The sequence below is a fragment of the Staurois parvus genome, unplaced genomic scaffold (genome assembly GCF_062004578.1).
Source record: "Staurois parvus isolate SC_StPar_1 unplaced genomic scaffold, SC_StPar_1.0 ptg000154l, whole genome shotgun sequence".
NCBI classification, from domain to species: domain Eukaryota; kingdom Metazoa; phylum Chordata; class Amphibia; order Anura; family Ranidae; genus Staurois; species Staurois parvus.
This window is the reverse complement of record NW_028317950.1, coordinates 8,902,058-8,922,593: the sequence shown is the minus strand read 5'-3', so window position 1 is coordinate 8,922,593 and position 20,536 is coordinate 8,902,058. Positions and strand designations below refer to the sequence as shown.

At 43.4% G+C, this 20,536-nt stretch overlaps 1 protein-coding gene across 1 annotated transcript in view; it reads right to left on the bottom strand.

Annotated features, from left to right (window-relative positions):
- The window catches only part of LOC149463483 (phospholipase A and acyltransferase 2-like), an 83,096-nt gene that overhangs the window by 51,161 nt on the left and 11,399 nt on the right, over nucleotides 1-20,536 (bottom strand). Inside the window, exon 2 of the mRNA XM_089675019.1 lies at nucleotides 6,212-6,272. Within this exon, the coding sequence (XP_089531145.1) occupies nucleotides 6,212-6,223 (12 nt within the window). The 5' untranslated portion in view covers nucleotides 6,224-6,272. The remainder of the gene's footprint in view (nucleotides 1-6,211; nucleotides 6,273-20,536) is intronic.

The window sequence follows — 20,536 nt, the reverse complement described above, 5'->3', positions numbered from 1 at the left end:
GCAATCTCGTGGGCGGTGAGTGAGGTACTGAGTGGAGGAGGGGGGGGAGAGAGCAGGGAGTTGAAGGTGGAGAAGAGTCGGCGAGGGCAGGAGGAGAGGGTGTTAATCAGGTTTACGAAGTAAGCCTGCTTGGCGGCGTGGAGGGAGGAGGTGTAAGTGAGGAAGGCAGATTTGTAGAGGGAGAATGAACGGGGGGACCTGGTTTTGCGCCATAGTCTCTCCAGCGCACGACTGCGACGTTTGAGGCATTTAGTGTGGTCGTTCTGCCATGGTTGGAGCGGTCTGGGTTTGATGTAGCGTGTGGTTAGGGGTGCCAGAGAGTCTAGGGTAGCTGATAGTGAGTCGTTGTACGTGTTAGTGGCTAGGTCAGGACAAGACAGTGGAAGGATGCTGTCGTGTAGGCGGTCGGCAGCTGAGTGGAGGGGGGCCGGGTTCAGGTTGCGAAGGTTGCGGCTGGTGATGGTTTGGCGCTCTGGGGGGGGGGAGTTAGGGGAAGGGGAGATGGAGAACGTGAGGAGGTGGTGGTCGGAGAGAGGGAAGGGGGTGTTAGAGAACTGGTTGAGGGTACAGAGGTGGGAGAAGACGAGGTCCAGGGTGTTCCCAATGATGTGGGTGGAGGATTGAGTGTGCTGTGTGAGCGCGAAGGAGGAGGTTAGGTGGAGGAATTGGGAAGTAGCCGGGCTGTTGTCATTGATGGGGATATTGAAGTCCCCGAGGATGATGGTTGGTAGCTCAGAGGAGAGGAAGAAGGGAAGCCAGGCAGCGAAGTCATCCAGGAAGCGGGGTATGGATCCGGGAGGCCTGTAGATCACTGCGATCCTTAGGGGGGTGGGTGAGAAGAGCCGGATGCAGTGAGCCTCGAAGGAGGAGAAAGTTAGGGAGGGAGGGTTAGGGAGGACCTGGAAGGTGCTCAGCGGTGATAGGAGCAGGCCGACCCCACCACCTTTGTGACCGCTCAGTCTTGGTGAATGGGACCAGACGAGACCTCCATAGGAGAGTGCCGCAGGGGAGGTGGAGTCAGTGGCCTGTACCCAGGTTTCGGTGATGGCTAGGAGGTTAAGGGAGCGGGAGATAAAGAGGTCATGGATGGCAGTAAGTTTGTTGCAGACCGAGCGGGCGTTCAGTAGTGCAACCGAGAGAGGGGGGATGGATGCGGGGAGAAGGGGCACAGATATGAGGTTGAGGGGGTTACGGCAGCTGGCGGGAGCAGGGGGGTCCCTAGAGGAGGGGTGAGGTGGCGAGGGGCCAGGGTTCGGGGAGATGTCCCCAGCAGATAGGAGAAGGAGAAGGGTGAGGAAGGTGGCATGGGAATGGGAAGTGTAGGAGCGTGTGGGTCTGATAGTGGTGGCACGTGGGTCGACGGGGGAGTGGAGTAGTAGGAGGAGGTGGTGAGTGCCATAGTGGGGAGAGGGGAGTAGTGAAGGGGCAATGTAGAGCTGTTTTGGGGGGGTAGGCGAGTAGAGGGAGGCGATTTTTGGGATGGTGGAGAGGAAAATGAGGAGGAGGAGTGCAGGAGGCATGTTGGGGTGGGTGGGGTGACAGTTGGGTCAGGGGAGGTGAAGGGATACAGGTCAGGGCAAGGTGGTGTGGGGAATCTGTATTACCGTGGGAGAGTCATTTGAGTCCTTCTGTAGGGGAAGTGAGGGTGGAGGGCGGCAGCTGGTTGGCAGCAGTCTGTGGGTGCAGTAAGCTGGCGACCATGGGTGCTGTGGCATGTCTTCAGTGGGTACGGTGGTTCGGCTAGTGGAGGGGTCGTAGGGTGCGATGGCTGGGGGTGATGGTAGGCACGGCGACTGGTGATGCTGGCGGCTCGGTGACTGGGGTTGTTGAGGCCAGGCGTCGGGTGCTGAGGGCTCGGCGTCGTGAGGCGCTGAAGGTGTTGAAGGATCGTCATCAGAGTCGAGCGGGGCGTTGCGGTAGCGATCGTCGGCCCTGCGTGGTTTGTGCTCAACCGTGATCTGTTGCGGCCGGTAGGAGAGACCGCGGCTTCAAGGGTCGTGGTGGGCCATTAGTCGCCGGGGCGTCGCCAGAGGGAATAGCGTGCCGGAAATCAGGGTGCTGGGCGAGCGTTCCCTGGTGTGGTGGCTGGCTGGTAATCCCAGGTGGGGTGGTGGGCAGGGGATCCCCGGTGGGATGGTGGCCGTGCTATCCCTGGTGGGGTAGTAGCGATCCCTGGAGGGATAGTGGCTTAGGGTCCCTGGTGGTTTGGGGTTTCAGGTGGATGGTGGGATCCCTGAGTGAGTGAGTCCCTGGAGGCTGGCGGTGTGATGGTGGTTGGGCTCCCTGGTGGGTAGTGGGCGCCCCTGGTGAAGTACCTGGTGTCCTGGAGCGTCGGGGTGGAGGTGGATCCCTCCTGGGTTAGCAGGACCGTTGGTGGTGGTGAAAATGTAAAAAACTTATAATAAAAAAAGTGTGGGAAAGTGTCCAAAATTGGACTGTGTGGAAAACTGTTCAAAAACATACTAATATCTTAAAATGATTAGCATCAAACCATAAACGAAAATGGCAAAAAATATTGTGAGAAAGTGTCCAAAAGAAAAAAGTCACAAAAAGTCAATAGATTAGTGAGACAATCAGTGAAACAATGCTGGGGTGCTCCAATCTTCAAAATTCTATATCTTGTATGATGTTAACCCAAGTGAAAATCCACCACCAAATAGATTGAATCCACTCTCCAGAGCTCCATGCTGGCAAAAAATACACCAGCTATAATCGCTTGTGTTCTAGGAGCAATACTCTGTGGCAACTGACTTCAGCTGATGGAAAACCTCTCAATGGCAGTTAATTCATCATATATTCAGAGTAGGACATGGAGGAGAAAGAAGAAGGAATCTACATAGCGTAAAACTACAAAATCCTTAACCACACACTTCAAACATCAACAGGAAATGAAACAAAACAGGCCTATGTATACTCAGACCGCTCCTCCGTATGCAGTGACTCCACTCCCAAGGTTCCCGCCATTCGATGTCCTAAGGAGCGGGGCCTTGGGAGTCGCATCACCGCATACCTACCCCTGCTCTAGAAACGTGGAGATTCTAGAAGCAGTGGACAGGAGTGAGGAGATGCTGGTCTGCACACGTAGAGGATTTTGGCCAGTCTCCAAGCTAGAGGCATGGCATGGGGCCATGGCAGCCTTGTAAGTGTGAGAGAGCCTGCTCAGCAGCAGGAGAGTTCAGGTGGAAGATGGAGTGAGAGGCTGAGATGCAGAAGCCTGGGAGGGGGCCCAGTGGGAAAGGGCCTACCTACAGACTGGGATCTGGAAAGAAGGATCGCTTTAGCCTCACCGGTCTCTCGCCTGTCTCCAGAGAGAGGACCACCTGTGGAGACAGGGAAGGAGCCAGTCCAGCAGAAGGCAGAAAGGCAGCCACCAATCCAACAAGCTCACAGGAGAGGACTGAGTGAGTGAATCTGCACCCCCTGGGCTAGATAAGGAGAGAGGGCATTCTGGTGGGAAACCAGACTAGCTCCTTACTCAGGGCTATTCAACTTTAAAGAGATAGCCACTGGATCCCCTTGCCCAGGGATTCCCTCAGGCATCTTGGTGAAGAAGAAAGTTCATCTAGGGTCTGGGGTGGTACACCAGGAGAGGCTGGAGAGCTCTTCCAGAAGAGATCTGCTGAATAGAGACTTGTACATAGTTGCTAAGAAGCTGTCCTCAGTTGCAGTTTCCTCATCCCATACACGCCTCAACCCACCCGTGTTCAATACCCCTTAATAAAACCTAAAAAAACAAGCTCAATGCCTGAAAAAAATGCTTGTTGCCTGGCTGTGCAGAACTATAGGGGGACCCAAAACTCAGCGACTCCTAAGGGGGTAGTGTTACACACACGCAGGCATTAGAGGCCAGATTCTCAGTAAACGGTCTTCAGTAGCAGTCTTAAGTAATGGAGGGAACAGCCAGCTAGTCTGAGACTCTATAAGAGCAGTCACAGCCCTTGTAGCAACCTCTGGCATCTAACCCTGAAAGCACAGACACACCTGGAGCTTTAGGCAAAAAGTCCTACTCGCAATATCCAGAGTCAGCTCCTCAACCAGCTTCCCTGGAACACTCCACAGTGAGACGGGCCCTTCCCCAACTAAGCTTTCTAAGGTAGTGTCCACCAGAAAATGTCTTTAACCACTTCAGTACTGGGCACTTTTACCCCCTTCCTGCCCAGGCCAAGTTTCAGGTTTCAGAGCTCTCACACTTTGAATGACAATTGCGCAGTCATGCAACATTGTACCCAAATTAAAATGTTATAATTTTGCTCACACAACTAGAGCTTTCTTTTGGTGGTATTTAATCACTACTGGGGTTTTTATTTGTTTGCTAAATTAACTGAACATTTTGAAAAAAAAACCCACACGTTTCTTTGTTTCTGTTATAAAAGTTTACAAATAAATAATTGTTCTTCATAAATTTAGGCCAAGATATATTCTACTACATGTCTTTGGTGAAAATAACCCAAATCAGTGTTTATTATTTAGTTTGTAGGAAAGTTATAGAGTTCACAAACTATGGGATATATCTGAAAATTGATCAATCCTGAAGTACTGACAGCCAATCTAATTTCTTGAGGCCCAAAAATGTCAGAACAGTACAGATATCCCCCAAATGACCCCTTTTTGCAAAGTAGACAGTCCGACGTATTTCATAAGAGGCATGGAGAGTTTTTTAAGTTGTAATTTTTTTGTCATCATTTTTCGGAAAAAAATTAAAGTTTCGAAATTAAAAAACTAAGTTTCACAATTTTTTTGACAGTACGAAAAAAAACTGATAATTTTTTTTCAATTGTTTCAATAATTTTTTTATTTTTTATTATATTTTTTCTCTTTTTTAAGATTTTTTTTATTTTGCACTGTGATCAAATTAGTATAATGTTACCATAGTAACATTGTACTACTTTGGGGAACTGATCAGTATTTTTTTTTTTTTTTACACAATTTGATTGCTTATATCAAAGAATTTGTTTCCTATAAGCAAGCATTTAACTGAATGAAATAGATTCATTCAGGTTTTTTTGTTGGGATTAGCTGTGATTGGCCATGGCTAATCACATGACACAGATGGGCTGTGACTGGCCCATCCTGTGCATGTGATCACTGTGACCAATCACAGCTAGACACACTTGTATACAATGGATGGTATGAAAGGAATTGTTGGTCACAGCAGGTCACTTGGTACTGGCAACAGCTGTGTCCGAGGTATACGGCTGGTGACAGATCTCGCCATAGCGCGGCCCTGCGGGCACGCGCAATGTGCGATCCGGGAAGGACATTATATGACGCCTTCCCAGAGGGACAAAAGGTTCGCCCGGCCGTCATTTGACTATAGGCTGGGCAGAAAGTAGTTAAAGTGGTTGTAAACCTCAGACATGAAATATGAACAAAGCATATCCCTCTATAGTGTGTACTTGTCTTAATCCAGTCACTTCAATTTTCCTGACAAGAGAAAAATGGTGACAGGGGAGGGACCTTCAGCAGAGTGACAGCCTCAGCCATGTTCCTGTGAGCTGTGTGTAGGGGTGAGTCCCTTCTCTCCAATCAGCTCTCAGAACTGTCCTATTTGAGCTCTTCAGAGTGTAACTTTTTTTCTGAACTCTCAGACAAGCTTTAAAATTCAGCACTTTGAACGGAGGCCAGTCACTTCACTTGGTATATGTAAGGGTTTACAACCACTTTAAGTCCAGGTTCCTCCAGGCCCTATGGCAAACACAAACTGAGGCTTGACAGCAAAAGCTCTTCGGTAACACAGGCTGCCTCCCAGGAGCAGAGGGTGCGAAAGAAAGAGTTCTGAACAGACCCTCCCAAACATTTATCTTCTCCTTAGCCACACTTTCTGGGCCTACCTCCTATGGATTGGCCAAGGTCAGATAGATATTCATAACCCAGTGGCTAACCATTATACTCTATTTCTGGAAGCCTCTTCCAGGGGCAGGCAGGAGCATTCAACCACCAGATTTAGGGAGACTTGACCAGACCTGAAAAATAAATTGCTGCTCAGCTGGGTATAGCAAAGCCAAAAACGAAATGTATCCAGCCTAGAGCATGGCGCTAAACGTAAGAGTTCCACCAGTTTAATGGGGTGCTTTGCAAGTTCCATGGCATGCAAACACCTCTAGGTCATGCTTACAACCCTTTCCCAGACTTGTGTATGCTGAAAGCAGACAACATTCATTAAAATGACTATTTCAGAGATATAATGAAAATCTGAGAAACGTCTACTCACTGTTAGAGGCATGTCTCCTGACTTCACTTTCTTTCTGTCTTCTCAAAACAGCTCCTGGTGTCTGTTAACAAAGAAATAAGTAAGATGTGTGTAAAAACATTTCCAAACAGGCCTGGATGTTACCTGAACCCTAGGATTTATGAATTTGTTCAGATTTTGCCATTATGTACCTCTCTCCTTCAGGCTAAGTTCACACCTGTGCAGTTTGCGTTTGTTCCATTTCTGCAGTGCTTTTTGCGGTGCGTTTTTTCACATGGTTTTTGCTGCGTTTTGTGTTTTTTTTTCCCAACTTGTTGCTGGGCAAATTATAACGCAAAAAGCATCAAAAACACACTACGTCCTTTTCTGCAGCATCTCCATTGAAGTCTATAGAACCAAAAATGCAGCGTTCTGCGTTTAAAAATTCCCTCTTTCCAAGAAATGCACTAGGTGAAAACACGGAGATCTAAACCTGTCCCATAGAAAATCATGTTAAATGGACTGCTGAGCATTTCTGCAAAACTCAAAGGAAAACACATAGGTGTGAACCTAGTCTAATGCCCCGTATACGCGATAAATCATACGAAACATTTTGCGGAACCACTGATCGAACAATTTTCTCTTCATTGATGAACAAGATGTTTTAATCGATAACGATATCGTGAGCGAAAAAAATTGGTTGAATAACAGTGAAAAATGTTGTTGTTTCGCATACAAACTACCTATTTTCTATGTGGTGGTATGAAGGTTGTACAAAAAAATCTATCAAGCACTATCACGCATCAGTGGAAACAGAAGTTGACCCGGATGTTTATGTCCAAGGAATCTTCGTAAACCAACGAAAAATCCAAAATGTTAAAAGTAGATTGGCCTGATGGGATAATGAAACCAGAATTCTGCAGATTATATTTTATGTATCACTTTTTATGTATATAGGTCATGTAATAAACTATATTATACTCATTGCTGTTAATTGTCGTGTATATCGCTTGTTCTGTCCGGAAGGGCGTGGCTACAAGGTCACACGCACACTGCATCACTTCCACTTGTACGGAAGACGTCAATACTACTTATTGCCCGACAAACAATTTTTTTAGATTGGTTAATGTAGGCCACGATTTCAACCAACGTAAGAACGCCTCTCGGTTGTTGGATGACCGATCGGTCGATTTTCTAATCGTGTATTCCCACCTTTAGTGTGTATAAAGAATCCAGTACTCACAATCTAAACTTGTTCTGAAATACACTTATGTTTATTTATATTTTGAAAAATGACCACACTAAGGTGTCCTTTTATGACACAGAGAATAGCTGTGATTCAGAGGATTGCAGCTATTCTCTGGTCATTCACAGTTTATAACACTCAGGAGAACATGTTCAGCCCTTCACTGGAGATCTGTGTTCTCCCTCCAGATACTCCAGCCCAGAGCTGGAGAATTGGAGGGACCGCAAACTAAGCAGAGATAATTTACCTCTGCTTAGTAAACTGATCTTTTACTGTAATCTCCCGAGATTGTAGTAAAATCAGCCGTTTTCCAGCGTTTGGAGACCGTTCTCCCTTCGTTTGGAGAACTGATCTACATATACTTCATAAATGGCATTCACAGGAGAACTGTGTTCTCTGAGAACGCCGGAGAACTGAGCAGCCATCTATTACTGCTGGTTCATAAACGGACACCCATGGCTACAACCACACCTGAACATTTTGTAACTTGAAGCTTGAGGCTCCAAAACACTCAACATTCAAAATCTCATATATTACAATGGTGATTATTCACACTTGAGCACTTAGATGCCTATGGCTTGAAGCCTGAAGCACCAACAGCTACGTATGTGAGCTGTAACACATATAACACAAAGAGTCCTATTTATAAAGCAGTGAATGTGACTTTCCCCAAACATTCTCTGGCTGTAAATCAGTCACTGTCAGTTAAAACACATGGATCACAAAGATTCACTTGCATTGTAAGTTTGGTAAATGTCAGCTCAGATTTGCTGCTGTATAAGTATATATATATGTATATAAGTATACCAGGTTTCTATAATTTACCTGTACTTTCTCTGAATAAACTATGCTTGTGTGTCTGAGAGACTGTACAGAAATAGCTGTAAAAATGATCTATTAAATTGTCACAGGACAACATTTTGTTAACATAGGTATGAATTACACCCAGACATATCTATAAGTCACCATTATACCTGTCTCCTGTTATGCAGATTCTAGAATTTATTTTTTATTACTTTATGCACTCTATATACACGTTACACAGAACTGCACCAAAGTTCAAACTATAATCTGTACCCTACTGAAGTCATTGGGAGCCCATTTTCTCTTTCAATCATGGCCAGATCTAGTGGGTGTATTTAGAGGAGGAGGACAAAACTCTCACTTATGGACCTATTGCCAGTGCCCTACCTCCCAGCCTTCCCTTGTCGCTGCTGGCTGCATTGTGACTGATATAAAAAGCGTAAAGGGATGCTGATGTAAGGGGGGTCCCTGATGTAAAAGAGGGATGGCTGTGTGGACCCTGTTATAATGGGGTGTAGCTTTGGAGACACTAATGTAAGGGGGTGACTTTATAGACCCTGGTGTAAGGAGGGGGGCTCTGAGGACCCTGATGTAAGGAGTAGGGTGACCCTGATGTAAGGGGGGACTCTGTAGATGCTGATGTAACTAGGGATACTCTGGGGACCTGGACTGAAGGAAGTGACTCTGGGGACCCTGATGTAAGGAAATGGGGGGGGGGTCTAATATAAGTGATAAATAGTATATCAAATTCATAATTCGGCACTTATGTTAATGGCAAGCTTGCAAAATATTTGGTTTTTATGATTAATCATAATTAATATTAATATGTGTGAATGGCCTTGGACAAATGATAATGTTCATTTCTTCAGTTATGGCTTAGACAGAAAAATAAGCTGAGATAGGAGTTAATTAGCTGAATTAACCAGCTGAGAGCTGAGTATTTTATAACAGGGCATAGCTGGTTACAGGACTCTGGTGTAGAATGTCAAGGGTGTTAGAAGTGAATCAAAATGGAATAAGTATTGCATAATATATACTAATAGTATCTGTATGTATTTAGCTTATGTTTTATATGTTGGTAATGTAACATATGTAGATTTGTGGTTATACAACATTATTGAGATGTTGTAAAGATACATTTTTAATTTATATTATCATTTAAATATGAGCAAACTGATGTAACATCACCAGCTTTTTATGGTCAGTACATATGTGCCTGTCAATAAAAACACCATATATGTAGCGTCCCCCTCCCTTCATTGAAATTGCTCTGCTAAGCAGTATTGTTTGCCATACAAGGTTCTAAGATCACTAATTATGATGCATACATGCATCATAAAAAGGCATCCTAAGACAGACTTGGTGGACACACACTCACACACACACATCTGTCCAAACAGACACGCACAAGCACATTCTGAGAAGCTGAAACAGGTGCATGCTGTAAGAAAAGAACTCGTCACGTGGTCAGACTCAACTGCATTGAACAAGACAAGAACCACATGGCCGGACAGCCATGACAATAAAGGTGACACTGTTCATGATACGCTTTACATTGTTATTTTAAGCCATTGTGTGATAAAATAAAATCACACTTTATTTTTTACCTCTCCGGCTCTTAATTACAAGCATAATCGCCTCAAGACACTAAAGAAGTATTATATGTGTCTCAGAAAATTCAACAATAAGAGAGGGTGATTCTGGAGACCCTGACATAAGGGTGGTGCCTCTAAGGACCCTGATGTCAGGATGGGGGGGCTCTGGGGCCCTGATGTAAAGGAGGCTCTAGGAACCCTAAAGTAAAGAGGAGAAACCCCAGAGACCCTGATGTAAGGCGATGTACTCTAGGGACGCTGATGTTGGGAGGGAGGACTCTGTGATCTATGATGAAAGGTGGGAGGAGGAACTATGGGAAACCTGATGTAAGTAGGGGACTCCTGGAAGCCTGATGTAAAGGGGGGACTTTGAGGATCTGCTGTAACTAGGGAAACTCTGGGAACCCTCCTTTAAGGGACTCTGACACTCTAAAGACACTGATATAAGGGTGGGGACTCTGAGGACCCTGATGTAAGGAGGATTAATCTGGAGACCCTGATGTAAGGTGAGTGACTCTGGGGACCCTGGTGTAAGGAGGATTACTCTGGAGACTCTGATGTAAGGTGAGTGACTCTGGGGACCCTGGTGTAGGAGGGGACTCTGGGGACCCTGATGTATGGAGGGCCAAATATGCTGATGTTAGGGGGGGTGGGACTATAATGTAGAGAGGGGATTTTGGAGACTCGGTTCGAGGGGGAACGCTGATGTTATGCATTACATAGTTTTGACAAAAGTGTTCATTGTCCCAGCAGCTGCTGGTTTTAATGAAATTCTTCTTAAGGGAGACTAAGACAGACAAAATGATCACTTTTTGTGTGCAAAAAAGAATATGTGATGGAAACATATAAACTTCTAAAAATAATCCTTCATTCTGAGGTTTATGTGCTTCTGTGAGACTGTCACTTGTGACATGGTAAGTAGATGTATTTTGTGGGTACAAGAACTGTGGTATACAGTTGCAAGAAAAAGTATGTGAACCCCTTGGGATTACGTGGAGTTTTGCATGAATTGGGCATAAAATGTGCTCTGAACGTCATCTAAGTCACAACAATAGAAGAACACAGTCTGCTGAACATAATACTACACAAACATTAGATGTTTTCATGGTTTAATTGCACATAACATGTAAACATTCACAGTGCAGGGAGGAAAAAGTATGTGAACCTTTGGACTTAATAACTGGTTGACCCTCCTTTGGCAGCAATAACCTCAACCAAACGTTTCCTGTAGTTGCAGATCAGACCTGCACAACGATCTGGAGTCATTTTGGACCACTCCTCTTCACAAAACTGTTTCAGTGTAGCAATATTCTTGGGATGTCTGGTGTGAATCGCTCTCTTAAGGTCATGCCACAGCATTTCAATCGGGTTGAGGTCAGGACTCTGACTGGGCCACTCCAGAAGGCGTATTCTGTGCTGTTGCAGCCATTGTTTTGTTGAATTACTTGTATGCTTTGGGTCATTGTCCTTTTGCATCACCCATCCTCTGCGGAGCTTCAGTTGGCGGACAGATGGTCGTACGTTTTCCTGCAAAATGTCTTGATAAACTCTGGAATTCATTTTCCCATCAATGACAACGATCCATCCAGGCCCTGAGGCAGCAAAGCAGCCCCAAACCATGATGCTCCCTCCGCCATGTTTCACAGTGGGGATGAGGTTTTGATGTTGGTGTGCTGCACCTTTTTTTCTCCACACATAGTGTTGTGTGTTCTTCCCAAACAACTCAATCTTGGTTTCATCTGTCCACAGTATATTTTGCCAGTAGTGCTGTGGAAGATGCTCTTTTGCAAACTTCAAACGTGCTGCAATCTTCTTTTTGGACAGCAATGGCTTCCTCCGTGGTGTCCTCCCATGTACTCCATTCTTGTTTAATGTTTTCCTTATTGTAGATGTGTCAACAAAAATGTTAGCATGTGCCAGAGATTTCTGTAGGTCTTTAGCTGACACTCTGGGATTCTTCTTTACCTCATGCAGCATTCTGCGCTGTGCTCTTGCAGTCATTTTTACAGGACGACCGCGCCTAGGGAGAGTAGCAACAGTGCTAAACTTTCTCCATTTGTAGACAGTCTGTCTTACCGTGGACACATGAACATCAAGGCTTTTGGAGATACTTTTGTAACCCTTTCCAGCTTCATGCAAGTCAACAATTCTTGATGGTAGGTCTTCTGAGAGCTCTTTTCTGCGAGGCATGGTTCACATCAGACAGTGCTTCTTGAAACCAGTAAACCCAAAACAGGTGTGTGTTTTTTAAGGGCAGGACAGCTGTCAGCAACACATCCAATATCATCACACTGATTGGAGTCAAGGTTGGCTCACTCCTGGCTCCAATTAGCTCTGGGAGAAGTCATTAAGCTAGGGCCTCACATACTTTTTCCTCCCTGCACTGTGAATGTTTACATGGTATGTGCAATTAAACCATGGAAACATCTAATGTTTGTGTAGTATTATGTTCAGCAGACTGTGTTCTTCTATTGTTGTGACTTAGATGATGTTCAGAGCACATTTTATGCCCAATTCATGCAAAACTCCACGTAATCCCAAGGGGTTCACATACTTTTTCTTGCAACTGTATGTGTGCAGTGTATAAAGCGACTAGGCACAGATTCTGTTTAATCATCCCCTTTAAGTCCCTCCCACTGTTAGGCTAAATCCCCTGCCTCACTTACTACTGGCCCCTGTCTTCTACCATGCTAACCCATGTACAGTGCCCTTCAATCTAATGGCCTCTGTATAAAGCAATACAAACTGCTTACCGTATCCACTGCTCTGCTAACCTCCCGTCCTCTGCCCCCCTGACATTTCTTACTGCATCCCCAAGTTAGACAGGCTAGATTTGGTCCTGCTTTCAATAGATTTTTATTGAGTTTTCAAAATAAGAAGTTAACGTCCCTGGAGGTATTCCCGTTTCAAATTTTATCATACCCGGAATGTTTACTAGACTCTTGTTCGGACAGATTTCAGTGAGTTATTCCTAAAAATTACAGGCCTACAATAAAAAAACTACATATTTCCATGCAAAAAAATGTACCGCTTGGAGCACAGAAATATGGACATAATCAGACCGCTAGGGAGGCTACAAAGTACAGATAAGTAGCGAACGTAGCACAACCCATTTGATTAACACGTGTAGGGGTACAACATAAAAATCATCACACATAATAGTAAAACAAAACATATTCAGAGAGGTTCAAAGATGGGATAACTCCCAGCCATACCGTCGCATGGAGTTCTTGTAACCAAATGTTCGTATTTAGGAAAAAAAAGAACCATGAGTGAAGAAGGGTAATGAAGTAGTCCTGGGAGGATTATCCACTGAAAGAAAATGGCAACTCAGTGTAGTGCACAGACAGGATTGGCCCGGCTATTTTTGATCCTGAGTTCTGATCCCTTTATGGAGCAATCAGCCAGGCACAGGGTATTTCAGCCAAATGCACAAACTCTCACTCAATCCTCAGACAGTGACCAGGCAGATAGTGTCTTTTTTGTTGTTTTATTTGTTTTGTAGACCTGGGATACGGATTAGGTAAAGCTTTGGGATGCCCAGAACTAAATAACTTGAATGAAGACTCTATCTTGAAGTAATTAAGGGAAGTGACACAGACTTCTCTGTACGAAAAGATAGCACGCAGCTTTTAGCACAAGGGTCTCCTCTAATGCACAGCCCTGGAAGCAGGTTTGGAATGGTCCCTATCCTGTCAAGAAGGGGGTGTACAGGCAACAGTCTTTCTCCTGAGAGTTCTCTAAGGCCTACGCACTGCAATCCAAGCAATCTCAGCTTCAGTTTGACTCCGGCATGAAGTTTCCCATGAAGATCCCCTCTGGGTGCTGCCCTGGTGTTCCTGAAACTATAGGGGTGATCCTATGGCTCTTTGGTGAGCAAGAATCATCCAGGACTTCTTAAGGGCTCTATGTACACGGGGCGTTTGAAAAACTCTTCTGAACGATGGAAACTGACTGCTGGAAAACGTAGGTTAAAAAAATGTCAGTTTAGCCACGTTTGCATAACGCATTTATGCGCGTTTGCATTTAGAAGTGTTTTTAAAAGATAACCTCAGGAGACCTTCCCAAATGCCCAGAATGCACTGAAAAATAGTAAATAATTAACTATTTCAGACATTTTGAGAGAACTAGAGAGAGCAGAAGCAGAGAGAGCAGTATGTGTTGAGATGACCTGTCTTTTCTGGTTGTATTCACTATGGATCCCATCATGAGCATAATGCAGCACATTCTACCATTTTTTCCTTCACGCAAAACCTGGAACTAACTGCGCTGGTGTACTAGGTCCATTTGACCGCTTTGCATGCATTTATGATGGTGAAAAAGGCTCTGGAAAGTATCTGGATATGGAACAGTTAAAAACCGCTTATAAACGCAAACGCTTATAAACGCCGTTAACCGCGTTTACAAGCGTTTGGTGTTTGAAACGCCGGTAAAATCTACTCCTGAACACAAGTTTGGTGCGTTCAAAAAAAGACTGTAAACTAAACTGCCTGTAAATGACATAGTGTACATGGACACATAGGAAAACATTAGGGAGAGTTCAGGGGCTGCTGAAAAAAACGCTGAACAGCTCCTGAACGTCAGTTTATCAGCTGCAGTGTACATGGAGCCTAAGACTCCTGCTAGGGCTTGGAAGCTTTAACAGAATTTCCAAGCTGCATCAGTTTCCAGCCAGCAAAAGACCCTGCTAGTCTCTGCTCTCACCTTTATATACCACTATCAGCCCCCTGCTGGCCATTTTCTTCCTTACCAGGGATTGGCTGAGACTGTAGGAAAGGAGAGTAGGAAAAACACAATTGTGGCTTCACTTTTACCAGCAGAACTGAGTAGAACTATAGGGGTCTAATAATGAATGTTCTTATATACACATATTTAAATATATAAATGTTATTTTTAAGAGTTTTTACTGCAGTACCCTCTTCTTCTACTCAAGTTTAGGAGCTGTTCAGCATTTTTTTCAGCAGCCCCTCAACTCTCCCTAATGTTTTCCTATGTGTCCATGTACACATTGTCGTTTACAGGCAGTTGAGTTTGTAGTTTTTTTTTTAACGCACCAAACTTGTGTTCAGGAGTAGATTTTATTTTATGGTACCGCCCCTTGATGACGTCGGTGTGATGAAACCGGTTGGGCGTGGCCTACTAGATGTGGACATTAGAGAGCCTTGCTGTTCTGTGCTGTATGGGAGAGATCCGCGGTGAGCGGTAATTGTATCTCACCTTTTTTTGCGATTGAAGCTGGTGTCTGTTGGACACCTTGTTTGTGGGTTTCCTTATACCTTTTTTTATTAAAGAGATAAATGAAAAAAAACGTATTGCACCATTATGTTCTCTTTTTTGTCCCTGAGTGTACTGTATGCTCTCATGGAGGTATGAGAAAGAGTGGAGAAGTTCATCATAAGAGCTTGGGCTGCAAAGTTGTTTGTCTGTGATTATTATTATCTGGAAGTATCTGAAGCATCACCATATCTATTTGGACATCGGGTTCATTGCTCCCAGAGCACAAGAGCTGGTGCTGGTTTATTGCTGGTTTATAATCTGACCAGCCATTAGCTCTGGTGAGTTCATTTAATCTCCTTTGGTGGTGGATTTTTCACAATTGGTTCAAGTCACTGAAGAGATATATATATTTTTTTTGGACACTAATATATATTTTTTTGGACACTAATTTATGTTTGGTCACTATAATTATTTATTTAAAACACTAAATGTTTTTTTTGGATGATGATATACACCTTTGTATAAGTTTGTTATTAGCACATACCTTTTAATTAGGATTATTGTTGCCAAAATTTATTTTGGGTGGGATATGCTGCTGACACTTTGGTGTTTTTTGTAAGTGGCGCTTTTTTCTTTTTTAATTTAGCCCCTCAACTCACCCTAATGTTTTCCTATGTGTCCATGTACACATCGTCGTTTACAGGCAGTTGAGTTTATAGTTTTTTTTTTAACGCACCAAACTTGTGTTCAGGAGTAGATTTTATTAACGTTTCAAACGCAAAATGCTTGTAAACGCATGTAAACGTGGCTAACTTTATAGGCGTTTGAATTTAAAACATTTTTTTAACTCTTCTATTTCCAGATGCTGTCCAGAGTCTTTTTTCATCATGGAAAATGCATGCAAAGTGGTGGACCAAGCACACTATACTTTGAGGTTTTGCATGAAAAAAAATGTGTTAGACACTGCTGCAATAATTTCTGCACAAAATGAGCTGGAAGACATCCAAACACCACAAAAAAAAAGACAGCTAATCTCAACAAATACTGCTCTCTCTGCTTCTGCTCTCTCTATTTCTCTCAAAATGTCTGAAACAGTTAATTTTTTACTGTTTTTCAGTGCATTCTGGGCATTTTGGAAGGTCTCCTGAGGTTATCTTTAAAAAACACTTCTAAACACAAACGCTCATAAACACGGTATGCAAACGCAACTAGATGTTTTTTAACCTACTTTTCCAGCAGTCAGTTTCCATCATTCAGAAGTGTCCCGTGTACATGGGGCCTTATACAATCACGAATGGATCTTATGTCTATATATGTAATAGCCTAAAGCTTAAAAAACAGATATATTTTGTATCACCTTAGTTCATCTCATATCAGGTGAACTTTGTATGCTATATTATCTTCACTGCAGTGTAATAAATGCACCTTTCTTTATCATTTGGACTCACTATCTGATCTGAAAGGTCTAGGTTGTAGACCCTGTGACCTGAAGTTACAGAACTAAGAAATGAAATTGCCTCAATTCTAGCGCCTAAACTAGGTGGGCACTACATTAATAAGAGAAACAGAAGAAGAAAAAGAACAAGGTAGACAGTTTCTTGCCCAGTGCCAACCCCCAAGAGAACAGTAGCAAAAGATCAGTATGCAGAGTGTATGTATTATAGACATGGTGACCAGACACTCTCAAACTGTTGTTGTTTATCCTGGAGAACACTGGCAACTTTTTCAAGCCACATTATCCAATAACGTTTACTCTTAGCTATATTAACCACTTCCATACCGGGCACTTTTACCCCTTCCTGCCCAGGCCATTTTTCAGGTTTCAGCTCTCTCACACTTTGAATGACAATTGTGCGGTCATGCAACACTGTACCCAAACTAAAATGTTATCATTTTCTTCACACAACTAGAGCTTTCTTTTGGTGGTATTTAATCACCACTGGGGTTTTTATTTTTTGCGAAATTCTGAAAAAAAAAAATCTTGAAAAAAAACCCAGGTTTTTCTTTGTTTCTGTTAAAAAAGTTTGCAAATAAATAATTGTTCTTCATAAATTTAGGCCAAGATGTATTCTGCTACATGTCTTTGGTGAAAATAACCCAAATTAGGATGTATTATTTAGTCTGTAAGAAAGTTATAGAGTTCACAAACTATGGTATAGATCTGAATATTGATCAATCCTGAAGTACTGACAGCCAATCTAATTTCTTGAGGTCCAAGAATGTCAGAACAGTATAGATATCCCCCAAATGACCCCTTTTTGCAAAGTAGATAGTGACGTACTTCATAAGAGGCATGGCGAGTTTTTTGAAGTTGTATTTTTTTGTCATAATTTTTCGGAAAATGAAAAAATTTTAAAAAATATTTTCACTATTTTTTTTTACATACTGTCACCAGTGCAGTACAGCGTCATCATATAACTGGCATGGTGGTGAACAGGGACACTGACTGGTGACAGTATGGAAAAAAAAAATATATAATTTTTTTTTCTTTCTTTATTTTTAATTTTATATTACATTTTTTTTTCTTTTTTTTAAGATTTTTTTTTTCATATTTCACTATGACCAAAGTAGTACAATGTTACCATAGTAACATTGTACTAGCTTTGGGGAAGTGATCAGTATTTTTTTTTTTACACAATTTGCTTTAAGCAAAGAATTACTTTGCAATAAGCAAGCATTTACCTGAATACATCGATTCATTCAGGTTTTTTTTTTCTTTGTGCTTAGCTGTGATTGGCCACGGCTAATCACATGACACAGCTGGGCTGTGGTTGGCCCAGCTTGTGCATATGATAGCTGTGACCATTCACAACTAGACACACTAGTATACAATGGATGGCATTAATGAAGCCATCCATTTTATACAACTGTCATGTGACCTGCTGTAATTGGTCACAGCAGGTCACATGGTACCGGCAACGGGGCCGGTACTCAGATCTGTCATCGGCCGTGTCCGAGGTACACAGCCAGTGACAGATCGCGCCGCTGCGCAGCTCTGCAGGCTCGCAAACTGCGCATGCCTGAGAGGACGCCATATGGCGTCCACCCGGAACGCTGAGGGATTTTGCCGGGCGGCAAGAGGTCATATTAAAGACTGATATTTTTTTTGCTGCACAGAGCAGCACTGATCCTCCTCTTATCAGGTCCCCAACTGGTGCTCCTGGCCCCTCCCTCCTGCCGAGTGCCCCCATAGCAAGCAGCTTGCTATAGGGTCACTTGAGCAGGCTCGCTCCCGAGCCACTGCTCTGTTTTTCCATTCAGATACAGAGTGCTGCTCGGCCCCATCTCCTGCTCTCTCCCTATGGCTCACTGGCTGTGATTGACAGCATCAGGAGCCGATGGTTCCCACTGCTGTCTCAGCCAATGAGGAGGCAGAGACCCAAGAAAGCCACTGCTGTCGTGTACATCGCTTTATCCAGGTGGGGCTCAGGTAACTATTAGGAGGTGCTGGGGGGCTGCTGCACACAGAAGATTTTTTATCTTCATGCATAGAATACATGAAGGTAAAAAAAACATTGAGCTTTTTACAACCACATTAATGTATATTACAGGATTCTTCCCAGAAGTAGCTATTGTGATGTTTGCTGCCAAAAACATACAGAATATCAATGATTAAGCGTGTTTAGTTATACCAGCTATAGGTTCATTTGGGAGCCTATTTCCAAGGGTAAGAGACAAAGAATTGGCAAACAAAGTTCATGGGGAGCAGAGCACTACCTCGGAGACATGTACTGCTGCAGAAAATGTATTAACATGACATTTGGTGGGTAGCAGCTATTGTAATACAGCTTAAAGTGCAACAATAAAAAAATGCATGTGACCTTTAAATAACATGCTTGAGGGATGCCCTAAATTGCATCTGAAGTGGTGCACCTGTAGGATGTATTACAGCAAATGTGACACAAAAAAAAACTACCATGTGCCACTAAATTACATTTCCCCTATTGGATTGTTTTTTTTTTGTTTTTTGTTTTTTTTTTTTTGTAAAAATCAGCATGGGAACTTCTAAATCAAACAAAGGGCATGAGGAGCTGGGTACTGCCCGGGAGTACATGTAGCAATGCAAAAAAAAATAAAACTGTTGGTCAGCTGCACTTTTAATTAGGCAACATTAAAACTGCACAATTCCTTTAAAGTGGTTTTAAAGGTAATTTTTTTTTACCTAAATGCATTCTCTGCCTTTAAACCTTTAACAGTAGTAAAGCACTACCCCCTTAGGAATTACTGAGTATTTGGGTCCCCCTATAGTCCTGCACAGCCAGGCAACACGCACTTCCTTACAGACTTGCACTCCAGAGACAGTAAACAGTCCTTGAACTTGGTTTTTTGGATTTTATTAGGGGATTTTTACCTTGGATTGGGTTGAATGACACATGGGATGCCCAAAGAACTGTTAAATGGAGAACAACTTCTTAAAACTATGTACATATGTAAATAATTCAGTATTTCTCCCTAGCTAACTAGGAGGGTGCTACAGTAGCTTACCCACAGCCCCCTAAATACTTTGTGGGCGGAGGCAACTAGCTCATGCACATGGGGCCTTTTCCTCTCTCGTCTCCTTCCCCGATGTACACGCTCACTAATGCATGGAACAAGGCGATGCTGCGCTCATGTGGATTCAATATTAATGCAACACCCTGAATTAGAAGTGAGCTGTACACCTGATATAATTGTATCACAACCTAAGGCCTTGCAGAATGCACCTCACTGTTCATTAATACGTGCACCTATATGGAGTGTGACATTTTGAAGGGAAGCATATGTCCTATTCACCAGTCCACGTTCCCTATCACCTCACTCCCTTCAACTTATGCCGACAACCTATTCTTCTTTATTACACATCCAGAGATAACTATTCCCAACCTCCTTCATGAGCTGCATAGTACACAGCGTTATCAAACTATAAAATAAATATACACAAAATCGGAGGCTTTAAATATCAACCTGACTCCAGAAGATCTAAATTGTCTCAGCACTAATTTCCCCTTTTTCCTGGGTCCAGAAAAAACTAAAATATTTAGGCATACATCTTACCCTCTCCCCGTCGGAGATATTCAAAGAAAATGTTCTGCCCTGATTTGATACCAACAAACGTTCACGTGGTTTGGCCGCAACAGTATTCTGAAAATGGCGGTCTTGCCTAGACTCCTATATTTACTACAAACCCTCCAGGTTGCACTCCCTAGATCCTTTCTCAGAGCGGCCAAAGCGGAATTTACCAAAAGAACAGGGGGGCCACAGGTTCCTGGATCTCTTCAAATATTTCTATGCAGTACATACTGTATGTAGATTGGATCAAACATACATCTGAAAAATGCATCCTACCTTAGGGACCATGGTGGCGACAGTGGCCAAAGCGGGCTGCTAAAGCTCCGCTGCACAGTCTTTTTCCCTAATGTCCCCAATCATAGGGGCTCTGGAGTTCCCGCAGGAGTGGAGGACATGGGATTTCAGGCTTTTTTTTTTTTATAATTTACTTTTTATTGAATTTTAAAGAACTTACAA